At 46.1% G+C, this 20,204-nt stretch overlaps 2 protein-coding genes across 3 annotated transcripts; both read right to left on the reverse strand.

The window, feature by feature from the left end:
- Positions 1-36: 36 nt before the first annotated feature.
- On the reverse strand, positions 37-5,202 carry LOC120828048 (uncharacterized). 2 transcript variants are annotated; one of them, XM_040191352.2, is made up of 4 exons: positions 4,492-4,778; positions 2,512-3,098; positions 919-2,074; positions 37-780 (listed from the first exon to the last, which is right to left on the reverse strand). In XM_040191352.2, the coding sequence occupies exons 2-3, from the start codon at positions 2,911-2,913 to the stop codon at positions 953-955; spliced, it is 1,524 nt and encodes a 507-aa protein (XP_040047286.1). In that variant the 5' UTR covers positions 2,914-3,098; positions 4,492-4,778; the 3' UTR covers positions 37-780; positions 919-952. The 2 variants fall into 2 exon arrangements, with proteins under 2 accessions (XP_040047286.1, XP_040047285.1); XM_040191351.2 differs by having other exon boundaries at positions 37-2,074; positions 4,492-5,202.
- Positions 5,203-6,280: 1,078 nt separating this feature from the next.
- LOC120828046 (uncharacterized) lies at positions 6,281-18,829 on the reverse strand. The gene is made up of 5 exons (XM_040191348.2): positions 16,522-18,829; positions 13,348-13,638; positions 12,711-13,067; positions 12,424-12,626; positions 6,281-11,602 (listed from the first exon to the last, which is right to left on the reverse strand). Exons 1-5 carry the CDS (start codon positions 17,171-17,173, stop codon positions 11,327-11,329), a joined length of 1,779 nt encoding a protein of 592 aa, XP_040047282.2. The 5' UTR covers positions 17,174-18,829; the 3' UTR covers positions 6,281-11,326.
- Positions 18,830-20,204: the final 1,375 nt, after the last annotated feature.

The following is a 20,204-nucleotide window of genomic DNA, read 5'->3' on the forward strand; positions in this document are numbered from 1 at the left end:
TAGGTTTAAAAATATATATTTTTCCGGTACAAGATGCAGTTTTTAAAAAGGTTTATTAGATTTCATTAGGAATGACATAATCAATAAAGATTTTTACACAGTGAGCGATCAGGACCGGGGGGGGGGGGGGGGGGGGGACGGTTGGTCCTCGTGGAGCCTAAAACAGTTTAAACCGAAGGAATGTCGAGTCATCAGATTATCGTTCCCGATCCATCACTCCAAAGCAGACTCCTGACACGTGGACTTTTTATGAGCGCTGGTGAGTCACATGACAAATCACATCAGATCAATATATCATCAATATATCAAGATCACACGGGCAGCGAGGGGAATGTTTAGAGAGGAATCATCAGGTGCAAATAGAACTAGTATCATCAACGTTGCCCTGGTTTCCCAACTTCTTGTTAATCTTTTACTTTACAATCTTGGAAAAGTCACAATTTTCATCATTAAAGAATAAATTTAATGTCAGAAATTCAGATTTAGTTTCTCTAAATTTTCCTCTTCTGTCTTTTCGGTTTGTTTGTTTATCAAATTGATGATTTAACGTAAACATACGAGACATCTGAAGTATAAAACACACAGAGTACAACACTTTGTGTACTTGTACTCCCTCTGAAGTACTGAGTGCTGTCGGTACACTGGTCCTGCTGGTTTCGGTATTAAAAAAAACACATTCAGATAAAGTACTAGAAATGACGTATTTTTGTGCTTGTTTAGAAGTACTTAAGAAAAAGTACTGGGACCAGTTCAAAGATCATCTTCAAGCCCCGCCTCTTCCTGACAGACACACACACACACACGCACACGCACACGCACACACACACACACGGTATGAAAATGTAAGAAAAAGAACTTGTATATATATATATGTATATATATATATATATAGGATTTATAAAAAAAGAGGAATAATACTTTGTTTATCCGAGCGGTTCAGGTGGAGTTTGTTTCAGCTGCTGTCGGAGCTGACGGAGGAAGAGGAGGAGCTGCTGGAGGAGGAGCTGCTGGAGGAGGAGCTGCTTGCCGTGTCGCCCCCCCGCTCCCTCTTGTGGATCTGCTCGTGGGCTTTGAGGTGACCCGACTGGCTGAAAGTCTTGCCGCAGTGGGGGCAGGCGTAGGGCCGCTCCCCGGTGTGGATCTGCTGGTGCGCCTTCAGGTGGCCCAGGCGGCCGAAGCTCTTGCCGCACTGCGTGCAGCCGAAGGGCCGCTCGCCGGAGTGGATCCTCTCGTGGGTCTTCAGCACCCCCGAGTTGCTGAAAGTCTTGCCGCACTGCGAGCAGGTGAAGGGCTTCTCCCCCGTGTGGATCTGCACGTGGTTGCGGTAGCCCGACTCCCTGCCGAAGCTCTTGCCGCAGTGCTGGCAGCAGAAGGGCCGCTCGCCGGTGTGGCTCAGCTGGTGGGCCTTCAGCTCCTTGGGTTGGCCGAAGCTCTTGCCGCAGGCCAGGCAGGCGAAGGGCCGCTCGCCCGTGTGCAGCCGCTGGTGCGAGCGCAGGTCGTCGGCCTTGGTGAAGCCTTTGGGGCAGTGGGCGCAGACGTAGGGCTTCTGGCCCGTGTGGATGAGCTGGTGGCGCTTGAGGTTGCCGGCCTGGCCGAAGCTCTTGCCGCACTGGGAGCAGGAGTACGGCCGCTCGCCGGTGTGGATGCGCTGGTGTGTCTTCAGGTTCCCCAGCGTGCTGAAGTTCTTGGCGCACTGCGCGCAGGAGAAGGGCTTCTCCCCCTGCGGGTTGCGGGGCTTCCTCGCTGCCGGATTCTGGTGTTTGCCCGCCGAGCCCGAACCCCCCGCCTCCTTCCCGTCCTCGCCCGGCGCCGCCTCGTACGGTGCCCCCGCCCCCCCTGTGAACTCTGGGTCCGGCTTGCCCATGGCGTCCAGCAGCAGGGCGTCGGGCCGCAGCTTGTTGAGTTCGGTGCGCAGCTCGGCCATGTGGATGGACTCCAGGCTGTTGGGCTGCAGGCGGTTCGGCCCGCTGTGGGATTCTGGGTACTCGCACTTCAGGGCGCTGAGCTCGGTGGTGTAGTAACACTGGAGGTCCACGTGGTGGTCTGACCTGATGTACTCCAGGGTGTCCGTCACCTGCAACACACAAACCGCTACTAAATAAACCCGTCTGCGATTTACCCAAAATAAAAAAAAAAGGTAAAAATAAGCAGAAACATCAACGCGTAAAAAGTCTGGATTGAATGCTTGCTTTTTTAAATGGAGTCTGGATCATTGCTAAGCTATGCTAACATTGTTTCTGCACAACACAGAAGCTGGATTATTTGCAACATGATGGGAGAGGAATCCTCATTGAGATGGTCAGTTTATCGTGTTTCCCACAGCGCTTGAACTCATCATTTGTGACAAATGCTTCAGGCAGAAAGATCAGAACAGTGAAGCTTTATATTCTGATATTTCATGCACACATTTTATTCTGTTAAAATGGTTCAGTTCTGATACTCTGATTGCTTCGTCTGCGAGCAGAGCGGAGAGAACCGGAGTGAAGGAAGCACCACGTAGAGACGGCCTACCTGGGAGATGTAGTCGAACACGGAGCCGGGCTCGTACTGGGACTTGTAGTCCAGCTCTGTGACATCGCCGTGGTGGAAGTGGCCCAGGTGGTGGTCGCCGTGGTGATGCTCTGACTTGATGTAGTCCAGCCCGCTGATCTCCATCTTGATCTGGTCCTGGCCCAGCTCGGCGGTGGACAGCGGCTGGATCTCCGACAGGTCCACGGTCCTGATGGGTTCCAGGTCACCGTCCTCCGGCTCGCTCTTCACGCACGGCAGCATCGCCAGCGGCTCGGCGATCTCCGCCGCCAGCGGGCCGAGCCCAGGGCAGTCGGGCTCCGAGCTGCAGTCCAGGGGAGTCGGGGGGGAGCCACACTCGGGGGGCAGGCCCAGGGCGAGACAGTCCGCCTCCAAGTCTGTCATGGTGAGGGGCGGAGCTAAACCTCCTCGCCTCACTCTTGTTGCGCCGACGTTGCGCCGACGCTTTCCTCCGCCCTGTTCTGTAGAAATCTACCTGTCCTGGGGATGGGGGGCGAAGGGGCGTGTCCTCTGACAATCCAACAAGGCGTCTCTGCTGAGGTTACCGCCCACAGCTGACTGGGACCAGCCTGCAGGGTCACAAGATACGTGTTACACGTATGACATCGTCAACGTTTAGTAGGCTACACATCCGTCATAAATCAAACAATCATATATATATATATATATATTTATATTTGATCAGATCGATGCCAAAGAACAATTCAGTTAACTCAAGAACTCAATACAGAATCATTCATCAACATGTGATTATTTATTATTTATTCAAATTATGTATTTAATCTCAAAACTGAGTAAATTTAGTATCCACGAAAAGCACCACTACCAGTGACTTAGTGTATCAGTAGTTTACACCTTATTGTCCACATGTTTTTATTTCCATTCATTTTACTTCATAAAGACTTTTCTCCGTTTTCTGAGATGCAAAAAAATTAGTTTTCTTTGAGAATTGAAGCTGAAACATTTTTACATTACATAAAAGTTTTCTTGGTAGTACTTTGTTCGTCGTCATCGTTGTTGTATCAAAGAAAAAAACGTACACACTTTTAAGTATCTGACTCCTACTACTGTACTTGTACTGCAGTAAACAACTTCTGCAGTATTGCTCCACTAACACTAACAGGGTACTCTGTACACAAACAATACTATTAATACTTCAACTACACTTGGCTGACAAACGCACATACTTGTACTGTGGTACTAGTACTATTTAGTTGTCAACATGCACGTACTTGTAATGAACGACTGAGGTACTTTTAATGCGCTAAAGAACCTCTGCAGCAAAAACGTACAGACAGCCGAGCGGCAGCCGGTACCGTCAAAGTACCACCCGACCCCGCGGGTCCCCGGCGGGTCCTCGGCGGGTCCTCGGCGGGTCCCCGGACAGAAGCCGCTACCTGTGAACACCTTTCCGAGCCGCCTGGCAGCCTGCGCGCGGAACTCTGCTAAACAGCCCTGCGGAGATTCTCGCCGTTAACAGGAGCGGGTGTCTCGGTGTCTCTCTCCGTTAACGGATCGTTCCCGGTTCGCCGGGAACTTTTAGCTTCGCAGCCTCTTGCTCCCGGAGGGGGACCCGCGCGTGCCAGCGGAGGGGAACGCGCTCGCGCACAAAGACGGGGCGAGATGCCATGTAGTGCTGGCTAGCTAGAGCTAGCCGGTGGCCATCTTGTTTATCACACTAGCAGCCCGCTAAGCTAACTAGCTGCAGTCAGGGGGAGAAAGTGAGAGTGAAGCAGTGATGGGAGGCACGGGAGGTGTGGGGTCAGCGCCCCCCTCCTGTGCCTCCCCCCTACCGGCTAGCAGACGTGTGGTCGCCGCGGGGAGCGGCTGACAGCTTCGACACAAAAGAACAGCAGCCGGGTCACGATAGAACAATCTGTGCGGGTTCTGTCCGCGGCGCTGGAGCCGGAAACCGAGCCGAGCGGGCGGGCATTGAAGACGTCGGCGGGGTCGGTACGTTACCTGCTGGCGGTCCGGTTCATGGCTGGATGTCCTCCTCGGTCCCTCGTAGCTGAACTCCGCCGGACCCGCCACGTCCTCCTCGGCAGAACAAGCCGCCGCCTCGCCTCCTCTCCTCCCCTCTATCACTGACTAACTCCGCTCCCTCCTTCTTCTCCTCCCTCCTTCCTCGCTTCCTTCCCTCCTTCCTGCCCGCTGGTCGTGCTAGGTAACTACGGCAACGGTAGTAGTAAGTCGCGCGCAGCTAAACTAGCGTGCACGCGGCTAAAATCGTCACCCCCTCCCGATCCGGGTCATGTGGTGACGTCATCAAGGCAATTTGATTTGTACAGCACATTCCAACAAGGCGACTGCTGCACACACAACCATTAAAACATGCACACAATGATCTATGAGCAGTTGAGAACATTGATTGAAACATAAAAGAAGATGAAATACGTTAGAAACTAAAAATAGAAGTTGCAGTGAAGTTTAGTTTAGTTCTTTAAATGGTGAATTAAAGGCAACAGCAAACAGAAAAGTATTTAACCCGGATTTAAAGGCTCTGAGCCACTTGTATTCGGCTGTATTCCGCTGCTGATACATTTATGTAGAATTGTGTGTCATCTGCGTAACTATTGTTTTCCATAATCTGAGGCAATGGAAGCATCTAGAAAGCATCTAAATCACGGGTGTCAAACTCATTTTAGGCTTTGGCCAGATACTGACCACTCGACGGGGGAGACACCCCCCCACAGAGCCACAGCGCTGTTTACCTGTGTAAACACAACGAGCCTCTCGTCTGTCAGAAGCGATCGCGCATGCGCGGGGACCTGACGTGTTTTTTTCCCCAATGGCAGGTGATCGACCAACGACCGCGTCCTCCTGGTCTGACGCACGCGCTCACTCAGAGTGCGACCCCCAGTGGACGTTTTAGGAATAGCAGCTACTTTTATAGAAATGCTATTTATGACTTTTTGTAATTCTCACAACAGAACATTTATCCGGCGGGCCGCACTGGACCCCCATGCGGGCCGAATTGGACCAGTTTGACGCCTGTGATCCGAATTTTGCATCAGTAATTTTTCTAAATGTTCTATGTAAGTATTTAGTACTATAATACTACACAATGGGACAAAAGATTGTAGAAATCTTGCCTGGTCTGATGAGTCTCATTCCAGCTGAATGTTCAGAATGTGGAGTAAACAACATGAAAGCATGGATCCATCCTGCCACGTATCAGCGCTTCAGGCTGCTGCTGGTGTGGTGGTGAGGGGGACGTTTGCTTGGCGTACTCACTGAGCAGGTTTAAATGCTGCAGCCTACCTAGTGTTGTTGCTGACTATCTCCATCCCTTCATGACCACAATGTACCATCTTCTGCTTCCAGCAGGATGATCACAAAGCATCCTCTCAAACTGGTTTCTTGAACATGACGAGGAGTCCACTGTACTCCAATGGCCTCTAACACAAAACATCTCAATCCAATAGAGCACCTTTGGGACGTGGTGGACCGGGAGATTCATATCATATCATGCAGGCAACACACACACAGGGTGCATGTGCATATTAAACCAGAATGTAAACGAGGTTCAATGCAACATAAATAAGCCAAATGCTTAATTCTGTCACAGCGCTGTCAGTCCTACCCTGTCATTTGTCCCTCACTCCACCGAATCAGGTCATTCTGTACACCTGCTACTCACAGCTGTCTCACTCTCTTTAGTAATTCATTAATATTTAATAATACAATGTAAGTCGCTTTGGATAAAAGTGTCAGCTAAATGACATGTAATGAGTAAAGCAGACTTGTCTGGTCGTTGTGAACATTTATTGATTTAGTGTGTTTTAACACTATAAAAAGAATCCTGTCTCATGGACTAAAACGGGTAAACAATAAAAGAAAAAACATCATGGTGGAGAGTTTTAGCACTCCCCTTGCAGCTCCAATACGTCAAAGGTCACATTAGTTCACAATAACCGACTGAGAAGGTCACTGCGCTGCAACACTTATTTTAAAATGTCATTTATTAAATACAACACCTTTTTTAGATTTGGTTTTATCATATATGAACAAAAACGGGCACATTTTTATCAAAAGTATTGCATCGAATGTAAAACACAGAGATGAACGCAGAGTAGAAATGGATATTTAAAGTAATAAAAACATTTCTTCTCATTCCCCCCCATTGTTACAAACGTAGTTTGAAAAGTTACACAATTCAAATAAAGATAAAAGTCCCTTTTATCCCGTCACATGAAACAATGAGAGGACCTCCAATCGTTCCCTGAGGAACCCCTTTAAGTTCTACTCTCTAGATCACAGGCGTCAAACTGAAGGCCCAATTTGGCCCGCATGGGGGTCCAGTGCGGCCCGCCGGATGAATGTTCTATTGTGAGAATTACAAAGACTTAAATTGCATTTCTATAAAAGTAGCTGCTATGCCTAAAACGTCCACTGGGGGTCGCACTCTGAGTGAGCGCGTGTGTCAGACCAGGAGGACGCGGTCGTTCACCAACGCTGGTCGATCACCTGCCATTGGTCACCGCGCGATCGCTTCTGACAGACGAGAGGCTCGTTGTGTTGTTTTCTGTATTCGTTTTGCGCTCCACGTACACAGCGATGTTGTTCCGTATTATTATTGCGGGCGAACTGCCCAAGCGGGAGGGGGGGGAGGGGTAGATCGCCGTCACTTGAAGTGAAAAGTAGCTTGCGAGTTGAAAAAGTGTGGGGACCCTGCGTTAGACCTTTTCCACCCATCCGCACGCCCCCCATGATTTTGAATGGTCTGGCCCGTTTGATATCAAAGTGGGCAGTATCTGGCCCCAACCTAAAATGAGTTTGACACCCCTGATCTAGATCTACAACTACTCACTACAGCTTCTACTCACGCTAGCTCTACATCTACTCACCAACAAGGCTTGGTTTTACTCCTTCGCGCTCCATTGAAATGTGTATTTTTACATACAGTGCCCTGCATAAGTATTCACCCCCCTTGGACGTTTCTACATTTTCTCATGGTATAATCACAGATTTTAATTTATTTTGTTGTGATTTTATGTAATGGACCAACACAAATTAGTCCATCTGGAAGCCGGATTTCAAAATGATTTACAAATATAAATCTGAAAAGTGTTGTGTTTAAATGTGTAAAACCCCCTCACAAGTCACATTAACACATCTCATCATTATCATATAGGGTCCTGTACAATAACCTGTCATTTTATCTCAGGGGTTCTTATGCAAGTCACTGTTCTGATCAATTCGTGGTCCAAAATCGACTAGGTTTGGAAACGCCGTCCGTTGTGCCGCCGTGTAAAAAACGCGTGACTATAAACCCATGTTTTTATTTTATAATTACTTTTCGTTTTTATTTACGTCTTCCTTTTAGTTATTTTCTCTTCAAAAGTGATTAAAAATGAAACCGTGAGGAAGATACATTTAAAGTTCTGACTTCTCATATCCGTCATTTTGTTCGTGTTATCATCAACGGTCTTCGGTGAGCCACGCCCTCTTTAAAAGAAGTCCTGGAAGACGAGGTTACCTCATTAAAAAATCGTCTTTAAGGACTTAATCTTCAAACCTGAGATGTTCACGTTTGTGTTTTTTACTTGACCGCATCAGATCTGTTAAAAAAAAAAAATCTGAGACGTATGAAAAAAAAGAAGAAAATAATATTATTGCGGTATCAACGTTGTGCGTCTGCTGAGGTAACGATGTTTGTGTAGAAAATAGGAACAGACATATGCAGAATAAAATGAAGTATGTGAACATGAACGGAGGCTGCAAGCGGAAAGTTGGAGAGTTCCAACGTTAGCGAAGCGGTCGAGTAGCTTTCGTTAGCATGAGAGAGTAAACATCGGTTGACCGTTCAAATAATTCACGTACGAGTATGAATTCAATACATTATGAAAATTGATATTTTTTATATCAATCTCTTAATAAACAAGTTTTTGTCCTTGTGTCAAATTTTCTTATTTTGAATTTTAAATAATGGTTTTATTATGAAGATATTTATAATTGTCTTCTTTTGGCGGTAATTTGAGTCAATACAATTTCTGTATTTCATATTTCCTAAAGTGAATGATGGTATTTTGGACAGACCAATTTCAGTGTTTGAATCTCCCAGAAGTAAATATTAATAAAAAAACAATTATTATCCACATCTAGATTTTTATGAATTATTTTACAAGTAAAAAGTAAAAAAAACATCCTTAAAAGAAAACAGCTTGTGATTTTAATTCTTTATCATAAATAAACTCCCTTTTATAAATGGGTTTGTAAATCAAATTATTTTCCATTCTTACTATTTCACTATTTGTTTTTTTCCTTGTTGGTACTATGCAGCTTCCATATAGAAAAAAGAAATAATTATAAAAAGTTAAAGCTGGAGTTAAAGACAGAAATTGTAAATAATGTCATTCATATATAAATGTATTTTTATGTACAAAAGTTTAGATACATATTTGTAAAGAACATAATTTCACGGCTCTTTGGAGTTTCCAGTTATTTATACAAGTCTGATTTTTTTCTGATAGTGATTGGAACCGATACTTTGTCACAAAGAACATTCATGAAGTTCGGTTCTTTTATGACTTTATTATGTGTCAACAGAAAAAGTGACAATCTGCTGGGTCAAAAATATACATACAGCGGTGCTAATATTTGGTCACATGTCCCGTGGCCATTCGGCGGTCTTGGTGACCATCCACAAGCTTCTCGTCGACCGCTCCTCTTGACAGAATTGGTGCAATTCAGTTAAATTTGATGGCTTTCTGACGTGGACTGGTTTCTACAGCATTGTCCACATCTTCTCAATGGGATTTAAGTCAGGACTTTGGGAAGGCCATTCTAAAACCCCACAGAATGGCTAAATCCATCCGATTACCAAGGTCATTGTCCTGTTGGAAGACCCAACCGTCGGGCTGATGATTTTAGGTTATCCTGAAGAATTTGAAGGTAATCATCCTCCTTCATGATCACATTCACTCTTTGTAAAGCACCAGTTCCATTGGCAGCACAATACTACCCCACCGTGCTTGACGGTAGACGTGGTCTTCTTGGGGTTAAAGGCCTCACCTTTTCTCCTCCAGACACATTGATGGGCATTGTGGCCAAACAGCTGGATTTTGGTTTCGTCTGACCACAGAACTTTCCTCCAGAAGGTCTTATCTTCGTCCATGTGATCAGCAACAAATCAGTCGAGCCTTAAGGTGCCGCTTTTGGAGCAAGAGCTTCCTTCCTGCACGGCAGCCTCTCCGTCCATGGAGATGCCAAACACTGACACGGGTGTTCCAGCAGCTTCTGATTCTTGGCAGATCTTTTTGGTGGTTCTCAGTTGACTCTTCACCTCCTGACCAATGTTCTCTCAGCAGCAGGTGATAGCTTGTGTTTTCTTCCTGATGGTGACAAAACAGTGCTGTGCACTTTATGCTTACAAACTATTGTTTGCTCTGTTGCTCTTGGGACCTGCAGCTGCTTTGAAATGGCTCCAAGTGACTTTCCTGACTTGTTCAAGTCAATGATTCGCTCTTTTAGATCCACGCTGAGCTCCTTTGACTTTCCCATTGTAGCGTCTGTGGGTGTTTGTATCCAATGAGCTCTATTTAAAAGGCCTGAGAGTCACCAGCTGTAGTCACTCATAACCACAATCAAGTCAAGAGGCTGTGAAGCTCATTTCATTGACACAACTTTCTAAGTCACCAAAATTGCTAATTCATGTGGCTGAATGTATATTTTTGACCCAGCACTTTTTCTGTTGACCCATAATAAAGTCATAAAAGAACCAAACTTTATGAATGTTTTTTGTGACAAAGTATCTGTTCCAATCACTATCAGAGAGAAATCAGACTTGTAGAAATAACTGAAACTCAGGAGAGCCGTGACATTGTGTTCTTTACACGTGTATGTCAACTTTTGACCACAACTGTACAGGTGTGTGTTGACGGGAGGTCACTGAACGAGGAAGGAGGGAAGGAAGTGAAGAAGGAATTAACGACCTTCCTATTTTCTCATGTCATCATCAGTTTGTGTCAGAAAACTCTTAAAACAAACGTAGAAATTAAACTACGTGTTGAGATTCACATTCATGAGTCCAAACAATCAAAGTCCATTTTAGAAAAAAGAAAACCTTGAAGATTCAAAACATGACCACAAAAAAACAAACAAACACAGAATGAAAAGAATCGCTAAAAGGTCACTTAAAAAAAACCTACCACCACAGGAGCCAGGACGCTGTCCCCTCCGGAGACGTCCCGTCCTCTACAACAACGCCTGTATTCAGTCTCCTCCTCCGCTCTGACTTCAGCGTCAAACCAACATTCAACGTCATCATCAAAGTGGTCGAAGATTTGTCATCTGACTCCTGATTGGTCGATGCTGGAGCTTGAAAACGTAAACTGCACCATGTGGTTCTGGATGGGATCATGTGACTTTGCAGAGACGCTCTGATTGGTCAATGAGGGATGGACTTTACTCTAATTGGGGATCCATATTCTAATTTATGATGTTTTAAACTGAATTTAAGTATTTGAAATTATAAATACATCATTAATATGAATAATAACAATAATACCTCTGATAAATAGATGATTAAAATTATTGTTCATAAAATTATTATTTAAAAATTCATCAATAATTGATTCATATGAACAATTAATAAAAGCTATAATTTATTCATAGCTTGCTAGTAATCTTAATTGATTCATTCCAATAAGTCTCTTTATTATAATTGTACCGGTTTATCCCCTTTTAATCCTGGTTCTGTGGATCCTGGTTCTGTTGATCTGGTTCTGTTGATCTGGTTCTGTGGATCCTGGTCTGGTTCTGTGGATCTGGTTCCCGCGGTCCTGTCGTTAGTTCAGGACCGGTCCTCGGGGTGCTGGGTCCGGACGTGGCTGTGGAGGCGGGTCACCGAGGAGAACCTCTTCCCGCAGGCGGAGCAGCGCAGCGCGGAAGAGGCGGAGCCTAACAGGGCCGAAGAGGAGGCGGAGCCTAACAGGGCCGAAGAGGAGGCGGAGCCTAACAGGGCCGAAGAGGAGGCCCCGTGCGTCAGGCGGTGAGACTTCAGGAGAGAAATCCGACTGAACCTCCGACCGCACTCTTCACACTCGGACCAGACCCGCCTCCTCTTCCTCTGTGTGACACACACACACACAGTACAAGTACACACACGGTAAGTACAAGTAGCTCAGCGTGTACTTTCATTGATTCCATCAGAGGCTCATGAAGTGATCTCTGAACAGACCGACCCCAACGTCACTTCCTGTTCGCTAGTGCACTTTATTTCTTTCATTTTTAAATATTTTTTTACTTGAACTTTTATTTTAAACTAACCCTTATGTTTCATTTCATTATTGTCTTGTCGTCTATTGTCGTACTGTTACGCAAGTCACATTTCTTGTATGTGACGTTTTATGGTGATAAATGTTGCTGATTGCTGAACTCATCACAGGAAACAGATCTCTGATCAGCTGCTTGTCATAACAAAGCTCTGCGTCTAACACTGTGTAGTAGTTGTTGTGTACCTGTGTTCCATTCTGCTGTTGTTATTGTTGTCTTTCCTTTACAGATATTGTTCATTTATAGATACTAATGACTTGATTATTTTTATTTAGTTTCATAAACTTATAATTCAAAGAGCAGTTGGTCTTTTTATCTATTTATATTCAATTAAATTGCTATTATGACTATGTATACATATATATTTAAATATTACATTATAGTATTATAAACAGAATCATAATGTAAATGAGACAAAACATTAACATCACATCAGACTGGATTCTACGCTTATTATTTACTGATTCTTGTTTCCTGCTAAATACAAAAACATCATTTCAGTTCTTTGTGTCGTCTGAAAATGCGCTAAAAAGGTTTTATATTAAAAACAAGAGAAGAACAACATCTAACAACTTAAATTAAATTCCTTCTTATTTCGCATGTTTGCTTCCTCACCTTCCTCCCTTTGTCCTCCTCCTCCTCCTCCCCCTCCTCCTCCTCCCCCTCGGTAGGAGATGGACCGACCCGGCATGCACGCTCGGTGGACTCGTCCGCCGGGAGGACCGCCACGGTCTCCTTAGTGGCCTGGTCCTCCTCGTCCAGCAGCTGGGACGGAAGAGTCAGGAGACGGTGCAGCATCGAGGCAGAAGAACGCCGCCCTGAAGACCAGAGACAGAGACCAGGATCAGAGACAGAGACACATCAGATATGTTATTCTATCTTAACAGCTGTTGTGGTCTCACCTGTCGGGGTGTGGGGGGGTCCGGGTTTGGCTCCTGGATGGGGTCCAGGTCTGCTGGTCCTTCTTTGACCGTCTGTAGCTTCTTCATCAGGAGAAAACACTTCCATGTCCTCCAGAGGAGTCCAGCGGGGGTCCTGCTGGGGGGAGGAGGGGGAGGGCTCCAGGTTCACCAAAGGGGTGGAGAGAGGCGCCACCTGATCAGCCCCCCCATCATCTTGAACCTGCCCACCACCTCCTCCTCTTCCACGCTCGAGGTCCTTAATCTGCCAGACGTCACTGCACCACTTCTGACCAAAGACCTTGTCCAGGATGGGAACCCAGTCCTGAGACACCGAGAGGACGGGGGGGCGCTCTGGGTCTGAGGGGGAAAGAGGAGGAGATTAAAGAGGGGAAGGAGGCAAGGGAGGGAAATGAGGAACATGAAGGGAGGAAGAAAAAGAGAAGGAGTAGGAGAGAGAGAGAGAAAAGGTGAGGAAAGGGAGGAAACAGGGGAGAGGGTGAGGAAGGAAGTGAGAAGGGAACAGGAGAGGGAGGAAGTGATGGAGGAGGTAAAGGAGCAGATGGAGAAGAAAATCCTGAGTTTGTATCATGTGTCGAAGTAGAACAAAGCTGTGACATCACAGTCAGGCTCCGCCCACCGTCCCTCCGCGGCGCCTCCTTGGACCCGCTGAGTTCGGACAGCTCCTCCCGGGTGTCCTCAGAGCCGCTGGGGGACACAGAGTCGTTCTCCGACCCCCTCCTCCGGCCCCCGGCTCCTCCTCTCCCTTTGTCTCCCCCTGCCTCCCTGTCCAGCGTCTCCCCCAGGTCCTGCTGCTCTCTCTCCATCTTGGTGATCTCCAGCAGCAGGTCGTCAAACGAGGCCTCCACGATCTTTGTCAGCTCGTGAACCGCAAAGTCCAGAACCTGCTCCATGACCCCCTTCAGCTGGTCTGTGGGACGTAAACATCACCGACTGTGTAAACAACAACAACAACACATGTATACATGTGTGTATATTCTAATTCCATCTAAACCTGATAACATCTTATCTTTAAATATTGATAAAACTCATTCATCCGTCTGTCCTCTGCATCATGTGACCTCTATCATGTGACCTCCTGACCCACTTTCCACTTCTTCCCAGGGTGCATTGCCTTGACACCTGGGGTCCGTTTCAAGAAGCGGGAGTTTGTTGATGAAGAAGCGCTTTTACTTCGTTAAACACGTCGGGGGAGAATATTGAGGCCCGATCAGATGTATCGTCGTTTCCAGATGACTACTTGTTTCAACGCTATCGTTTTTCTTCCCCGTCCATCAAATATGTCCATGACCTCAGCCGTCCTCATAGAAGTAACGTCCCCCATCGTGGACGTGCTCTCACATACGAGCACATTCTTTGTGTAGTGTTACGTCTTTTCCTTTACAACATGAGAATATTAGTAAAGCTGCTGCGTGCAGAGCCGTGAGAAACGTCTTTTAAACCTTTTTGTTGGACACAAACCAGTGAGACATTAAAGAGGAGTTCTACAGGACGCACCTGTGTGTATATGTATGTATATATATATATATATATGTGTATATATATACACGTATATATATATATATATATATATATATATATATATATATGTCCGCTGATCTGTGATGGAATTGTAACTATTCGATTCCAAATCAATCCGATGGTTTTTATAGTTCACGTGGGGGGGAGGGGGGAGGGGGGAGGGGGGAGGGGGGGGAGGCAGCAACGAGCTGCGCCTCCTCTTGCAATCCCTCATAAACCCGGTTGAGCTGCTCGTGTTTTGCATGTGTAATTAATGTCTCTACATGTTACAATATAATGTCTGTACACAGTTGGATCACATGTCCTCACATCACATGGTCCGGCTCCTGTGTTTCACTATGCTAGTCTTGCTAATCTGACATAACGGAGCAGTTAAAGAGCAGTAATAAGGAGGCAGCTGGACTTGGAGCATCAGTACCTCTGCCCGCCTGAAGGGGGCGTGGTGAGCACGCGGGCTCCTTCTGCTGTTGTTTTTCTTCACGTATTACAGACTGATAGCATAGTTAGCATGTGCTAGCTAAAGCAGTCAAGCAGCGAACGTCAAGTGCACATTATCAGTCCATGAAAAGTGAAAACATCCAGACTTTCCCCCCGAACAATAATGTCTATTTAGACAAAGAGACTGTTGAAACCAAAAGAAGATAAAAAGGACTTTTGCAAACAAAGTCATTGACTTTGGTGTAAAAGTGATGTTTGTCCAAAAGGCGAATGGACTTAACGTCATTTACAAGTAGAGGTAAGACCATGCATACACTGCTGTACACGACAAAATAAAAGGCCAACCCTATTTTTATTAATAAGTAAACAATATAAAAGAAGATTTAAGCAATAATGTATGAGAGGCTGTATTTTATCGTCAATAATTCAAGGATGGTGTTGGGAAACCTTATTGGTTTTATAATACAGTTCTCCGTGACATTATTAGTAAGTAAATAGCTTCCTTTCAGCAAAAAACAAGTTGTAGCCACTAAACGTTGTGTATCGTATTTCAGCAGCCTACAGAAAATAGTAGGTGTCTGTGGCTACGGAACAAACCGCATTGGGGACTTCACGTCTGTTAGCCTAGCACCAGAAGTTGGTTGCTATTAGCTAGAAGATTGACATTAATTTGTGCGTCTGAAAACATCCCTGGTCTCCCTGCCAGATATCAACTCATTCATTCGCATCCCTCATAACGTCCACCTGAATTCTCCTCTCTAGCTAACAGGAGCCCTAAATCGCTTGCGAAAGCATTTCCTGAAACCGCTCATCAGCTTTTTGTAGTCGATCGCCATCGAGCTAAATGATGAGATTACAACCAACGGCCGCGCAAAATCTAACTGTGACTTTGAATGTGCACGGGTATGAAACGCTCAGGTCGATCGCTCAATAATGTACACCCCTGACTTAGGGCTGCACGCTATGGCCCAAAATCCACATCACGGCATTAAGAAAGATTCTGACAGTATCGAAAAGGGCCGCGGCTCCCCGAACTGCCGCTCGCTGGCCAACTTGCTCCCAACTGGCCAGCGAGTTGACTTGTTAGCGTGTTAGTTCGATAGCGTGTTAGCTTGTTGTGGCTGCTAGTGTTGCTACTAGAGGCTCGACAGACTCTGCAGTAAATCGTTTTCCGATCTAACGTAACTTACGTCAGATTTTCCGAAACCAAAAACCCTCCGAACAGACCAGCTCCTCGTCTGGGCACCAGTTGTGTTGGAGCATCTCTGGTCTCTCGTGTTCCTCCTGTTTCGCTCTTTTCCGCGTTTTCACGTAACAGATTTAACGTTACGTCTTGTTGTGAGCTGTACCCAGCATGCAGTTCGACAGGGTCATTTTTTATAAATGTACAATTATTAGTCCATAAATTGTTTATGTGTCACAAGCTGCTGTGTGGTGTTTTACCCTGTTAACGTGTTGGTTACGAGTCGCCCCCTGCTGGTCACTACAGAGAATGAACATGTGAATATTCATTATAGCAGAACAAACATCGCAGTCTGCTTCTTTACATTATGATTTACATGTTAAATAACATACACCGTATATCCGCCTCCATCGCGGTTAGTGTGCGTGCGTTTGATTATTAGTGGCGTTTGCTCCATAAATGAGCATCACACGCTGCTCCAGCGGGCCCCCTCGGGCCCGCGCCCCCCGCGCCCAACAAAGGGCCTCGCGCGGCTTTCGGGTCCACGCGGTTACGCAACGCGGGGGGAGGAGCGCGTCGCGCTGTTTTGTTTGCGTGCGAATGCGCGTGTTGTGTAACGGGAGGGGGGGCTCGCGCTTTGTCGCTACGTACCAACGACCCTTCCCCGCTGCTCCAGGCGGCGTACGTCGGCGTGGACGCCGGGCTGCGGGCCGTGTCCTCCGGGGCCGTGAAGCTGCTGCTGCTGCAGCGGCGGCGGCGGCGGCTCGGGCTTTGTCCTCTCGTCGCCCGCCTCATTCCGCCCGCAGCCCCGGTTCTCCCAGGCCTGCAGACGGAGGCGGAGCCGGTGGTTCTCCTGCTCCTTGCCGGCGGCCTCCAGCAGCAGCGTGTTGAGGCTGGAGCCCACCGTCTTGCTGATCTCCTGCACGGCGAGCTGGACGACCTGCTCCAGCACGGACTCCAGCTGGCCCTGGAAAAACGAAATATACACGGCCCCGTTCATGTTTCCGGTTCTCTCATTCTCGTGTTTCGGAGTGCAGCAGCTCACTGCCCGGTCCCCCCGACGACAAACGGTGTAGAAACAGTCGGATCCAGCCCCGGGAGTTGGTCGGCTGGTTCCGGCGGCGGCTGGGATCGGCTCCTCCGGCTGCTGCTGCTCTCTCTCCGCCTCGCGCGTTCGGCTCGGCGGCTCCGCCGGAAAGACCCGAGTAGAGGCGCAGCAGCATTTTCCCGCCCACATGTCGTCGTGCACGCTCGCGCCCTTGCAGTCAGTCTTACGCCATTTTGGCTTTTCACAAAATAACATCAGTCATTCCCAAATGTCAGCACGGACGCTGAACCGTGTTATTTTTCCAAAATAGCTTCCAAATTACACCCTGTGGCTCCACTACAATCTTAGTACTTTAAGAAAATGGCTGAACTAACATCTGGACTTAAATAAAACGACAGCCAAAACATCTTGGGTGTTGAGGTGTTGTACTACTGCACGTGAACTTATTTATGTTTTACCCCACTTTTGTTTATTTATTGACCTTAAATCACATTTGCTCGACAATTATTCACTCGGTCTACATCTTGACACACAAACAAGCATGTGCTCACAACATTAGGTTGCCACCCGTCCCTTCAAATACGTAATTGTCTCGTATTTGAGAATAAAATGTTTTGAATCAATACCGCACGGGGTTTGTCCCGTACTTTCCGAGTTGCCAGCATCCCATGCAAAAAATCCCACCCAAATTCTGTGAAGACTCGTCCCATTCGTCCCCTGATTGGGTGATACTCGGCGCCATGGTTTGTTTGGCCGTGAACCTGAAACAAACGGACCAGAGGAGAGGAGGACGGATCTCTTGGCGGAGTGTCGGTTCCCCGCGTCCAGCTCTGAAGCGAAAGCGGATGCTAAAGTACCGACGAGAGTGGGAGGAATCACCGGGGGGGTCGCAGAGTCGCCGCCCCACCCGTCCCGTAACGTCTGCGCCGCCACCGTCCCTTATTTTTCCTGTATTTTTATTGTCCCTTATTTTTCCTGTACTAAAGGTGGCAACCCCACTCACAACATGTGCTAACATTTACTAAAAACATGGAGGGAAAAAAAAGTAATGTGAGTTTAAAAAAGGGAATTAGTTTATTGGAAGTTAGGTAGTTGGGAATGTGTGTATGGAACCGTTTTAAAAATTAAAATTAAATGTGTCTTTTATTTTTGATATTTCCGATATCGGCTTTTTGAGATAATATTCTGGGACTATATTAAGATTTCTATGTATCACAATTGCACAAAACGCTGTCTTGTTTATATCAATTAGCGTGTAGCGCCGCCCCAAAACAAAAGATTTCTATTGTGGTCTTTCTTCCCCGAGATGTCATGATAATATTTTTGTTAATCATGTTTGTCTGGTGTAAAATTCTGAATGTTAATAGCTCACCCTGGCACTTTGCTTCGTCCTAATTTCTCTCGTATTGATTCTAAAGGTAATAAGTTATTAAAATGTAACCTTTTTTTTTTAGATACCAAAAGAGTTCTATAATCTTTCCAATTTAAACCTGATCAGCAGGCCGCTGCTTGAGCTTCAGGCCGCGTTACGGCCCCACGCGGGGTAAAGGGGGGTGGGCGTGTGGACCGGATCGGTTCGGCTCGCAGACGCGAGCTGGTGGACCGTGATCTTGGCCCTCGACCCCTTCGGCACGACACGCACGTTCGCCGTCTTTACCGTAACGACCGGAGCACAATGGCGGGCTGAACCTACAAGCCCCTCAGATACTTCAAGTTTACAAATGATAAATCATCATCAGTGTACCATCGAATGTAAACAGTAAAGCACTAAATAAGCACCCGTGTGCTCCATGAACTCACACATGAACTAATACTGTACAGAACCACAACATCTTGAAACATTCTTAATCCTGTAGCGACTGTAAAACAAACAAATTAAAACACTGGTTAAATATTAAAGGAAGCTATTGATAAAAATGATCGTGTAATGTTTTCAGGTGATTTAACGGTGTTAAAGTAGGCGTTCATTACCTTTCGAGCCAAATACTGTTTCAATTATGAAAGTAAAAGTTTTCGTAACCGGAGTTGGTAAAAGGACGCCGGTGAATTAGCCGTGCGCTGCTGTAGGCGTGACCTGGACAGACATCCATTGTCATTGTAAACATTTGTTTTTTGCAGAGATTAAACATTGGTAAAAGGTTTGCCAAAATTACCATCGATGCTGACAACATATCCTGGAACCCAATTCTGGCCTTTCAAAATAAGATATCCTGCTTCAACACCTCCAAATAGCGCAATAAAAGCTCATTCATCGTTGCCCCAGGATTGCCCAACTGTCGCTCAAGTGTCTTACTACTTTCTCATCAAAGTAACTTTCCTGCAGTAGACATGTAAATATTGATATATCCATGAGATTTGACACGTAGATTTGTTGACATCACTTACGTTTTGCGGGTGATCAACAAAAAATGAAAAACAGTGTCAAATTACAAGTGTCCAGGTGATGCTAAAATGAGCTTTCGCTCAAGTTAAGCTAACGTTAAGCCAGTAGGTTGTTGGTTAGAAAGTAAAAGGTTAAAGTGAAAGTAATTGAAAATAATTCAGAGCATAGCAGCACACAGCTCTTTAACAAAGATGCTTTTTCCGCTTGTTTTACTAATAGCATTAACGCAACGGGCTGTGCTGTTAGCTAACGTTGGCTAGTATCACAGAGCTAGCTCTGCCAAGGTTAGTAACCTAATGTAATGAACCAGACCAAGTGAAATAGTACTTCAATAATCATCAAGACAAAAAAAGACTTATGAGAAGCGTACCGTTAACTGGAGAGATGAGTTCAATGAGGAACTTCCTTCATTGAACTCATGAAATGTGCTCAGGATCAGCTGACCAACTCCCAATTTGAAACACTTTCAAGCGCGAATGAAGCACATTTGTGGTCAATTTTCAGGGTGATACCCTGAAACATTGTTTTTCCCTCGCATCAACCGTGACTCTGTCCTTGTCATATCGACTCTGTACCTGTTGTGGAAGTTCTACTCATGTCGGACCACCAAACAGAGTCGTGTTTTTGTATTAAAGCATCCGTAGGCGCCGACAGCTCTGTGAATTTCACCGACTTCTACAGGAAATGTACTTATTGTAAGTCGCTTTGGATAAAAGCGTCAGATAAATGACATGTGATGTAATGCAATGTGATAACGTGACTTGTTGTTAAGGGTTAGGGTTAGCATGCATGGCGCTTCAAGCTAACTTCAGCTAACGTTTCTCTCTGGAGTGACAACATTTAATATCTGCATCTTTCTGTCGAAGGTGGTGTGTAGAAGGACCGGAAAGCTGGTCCAGAAGA

Source organism: Gasterosteus aculeatus, chromosome 11, assembly GCF_964276395.1.
Source record: "Gasterosteus aculeatus chromosome 11, fGasAcu3.hap1.1, whole genome shotgun sequence".
NCBI lineage: Eukaryota > Metazoa > Chordata > Actinopteri > Perciformes > Gasterosteidae > Gasterosteus > Gasterosteus aculeatus.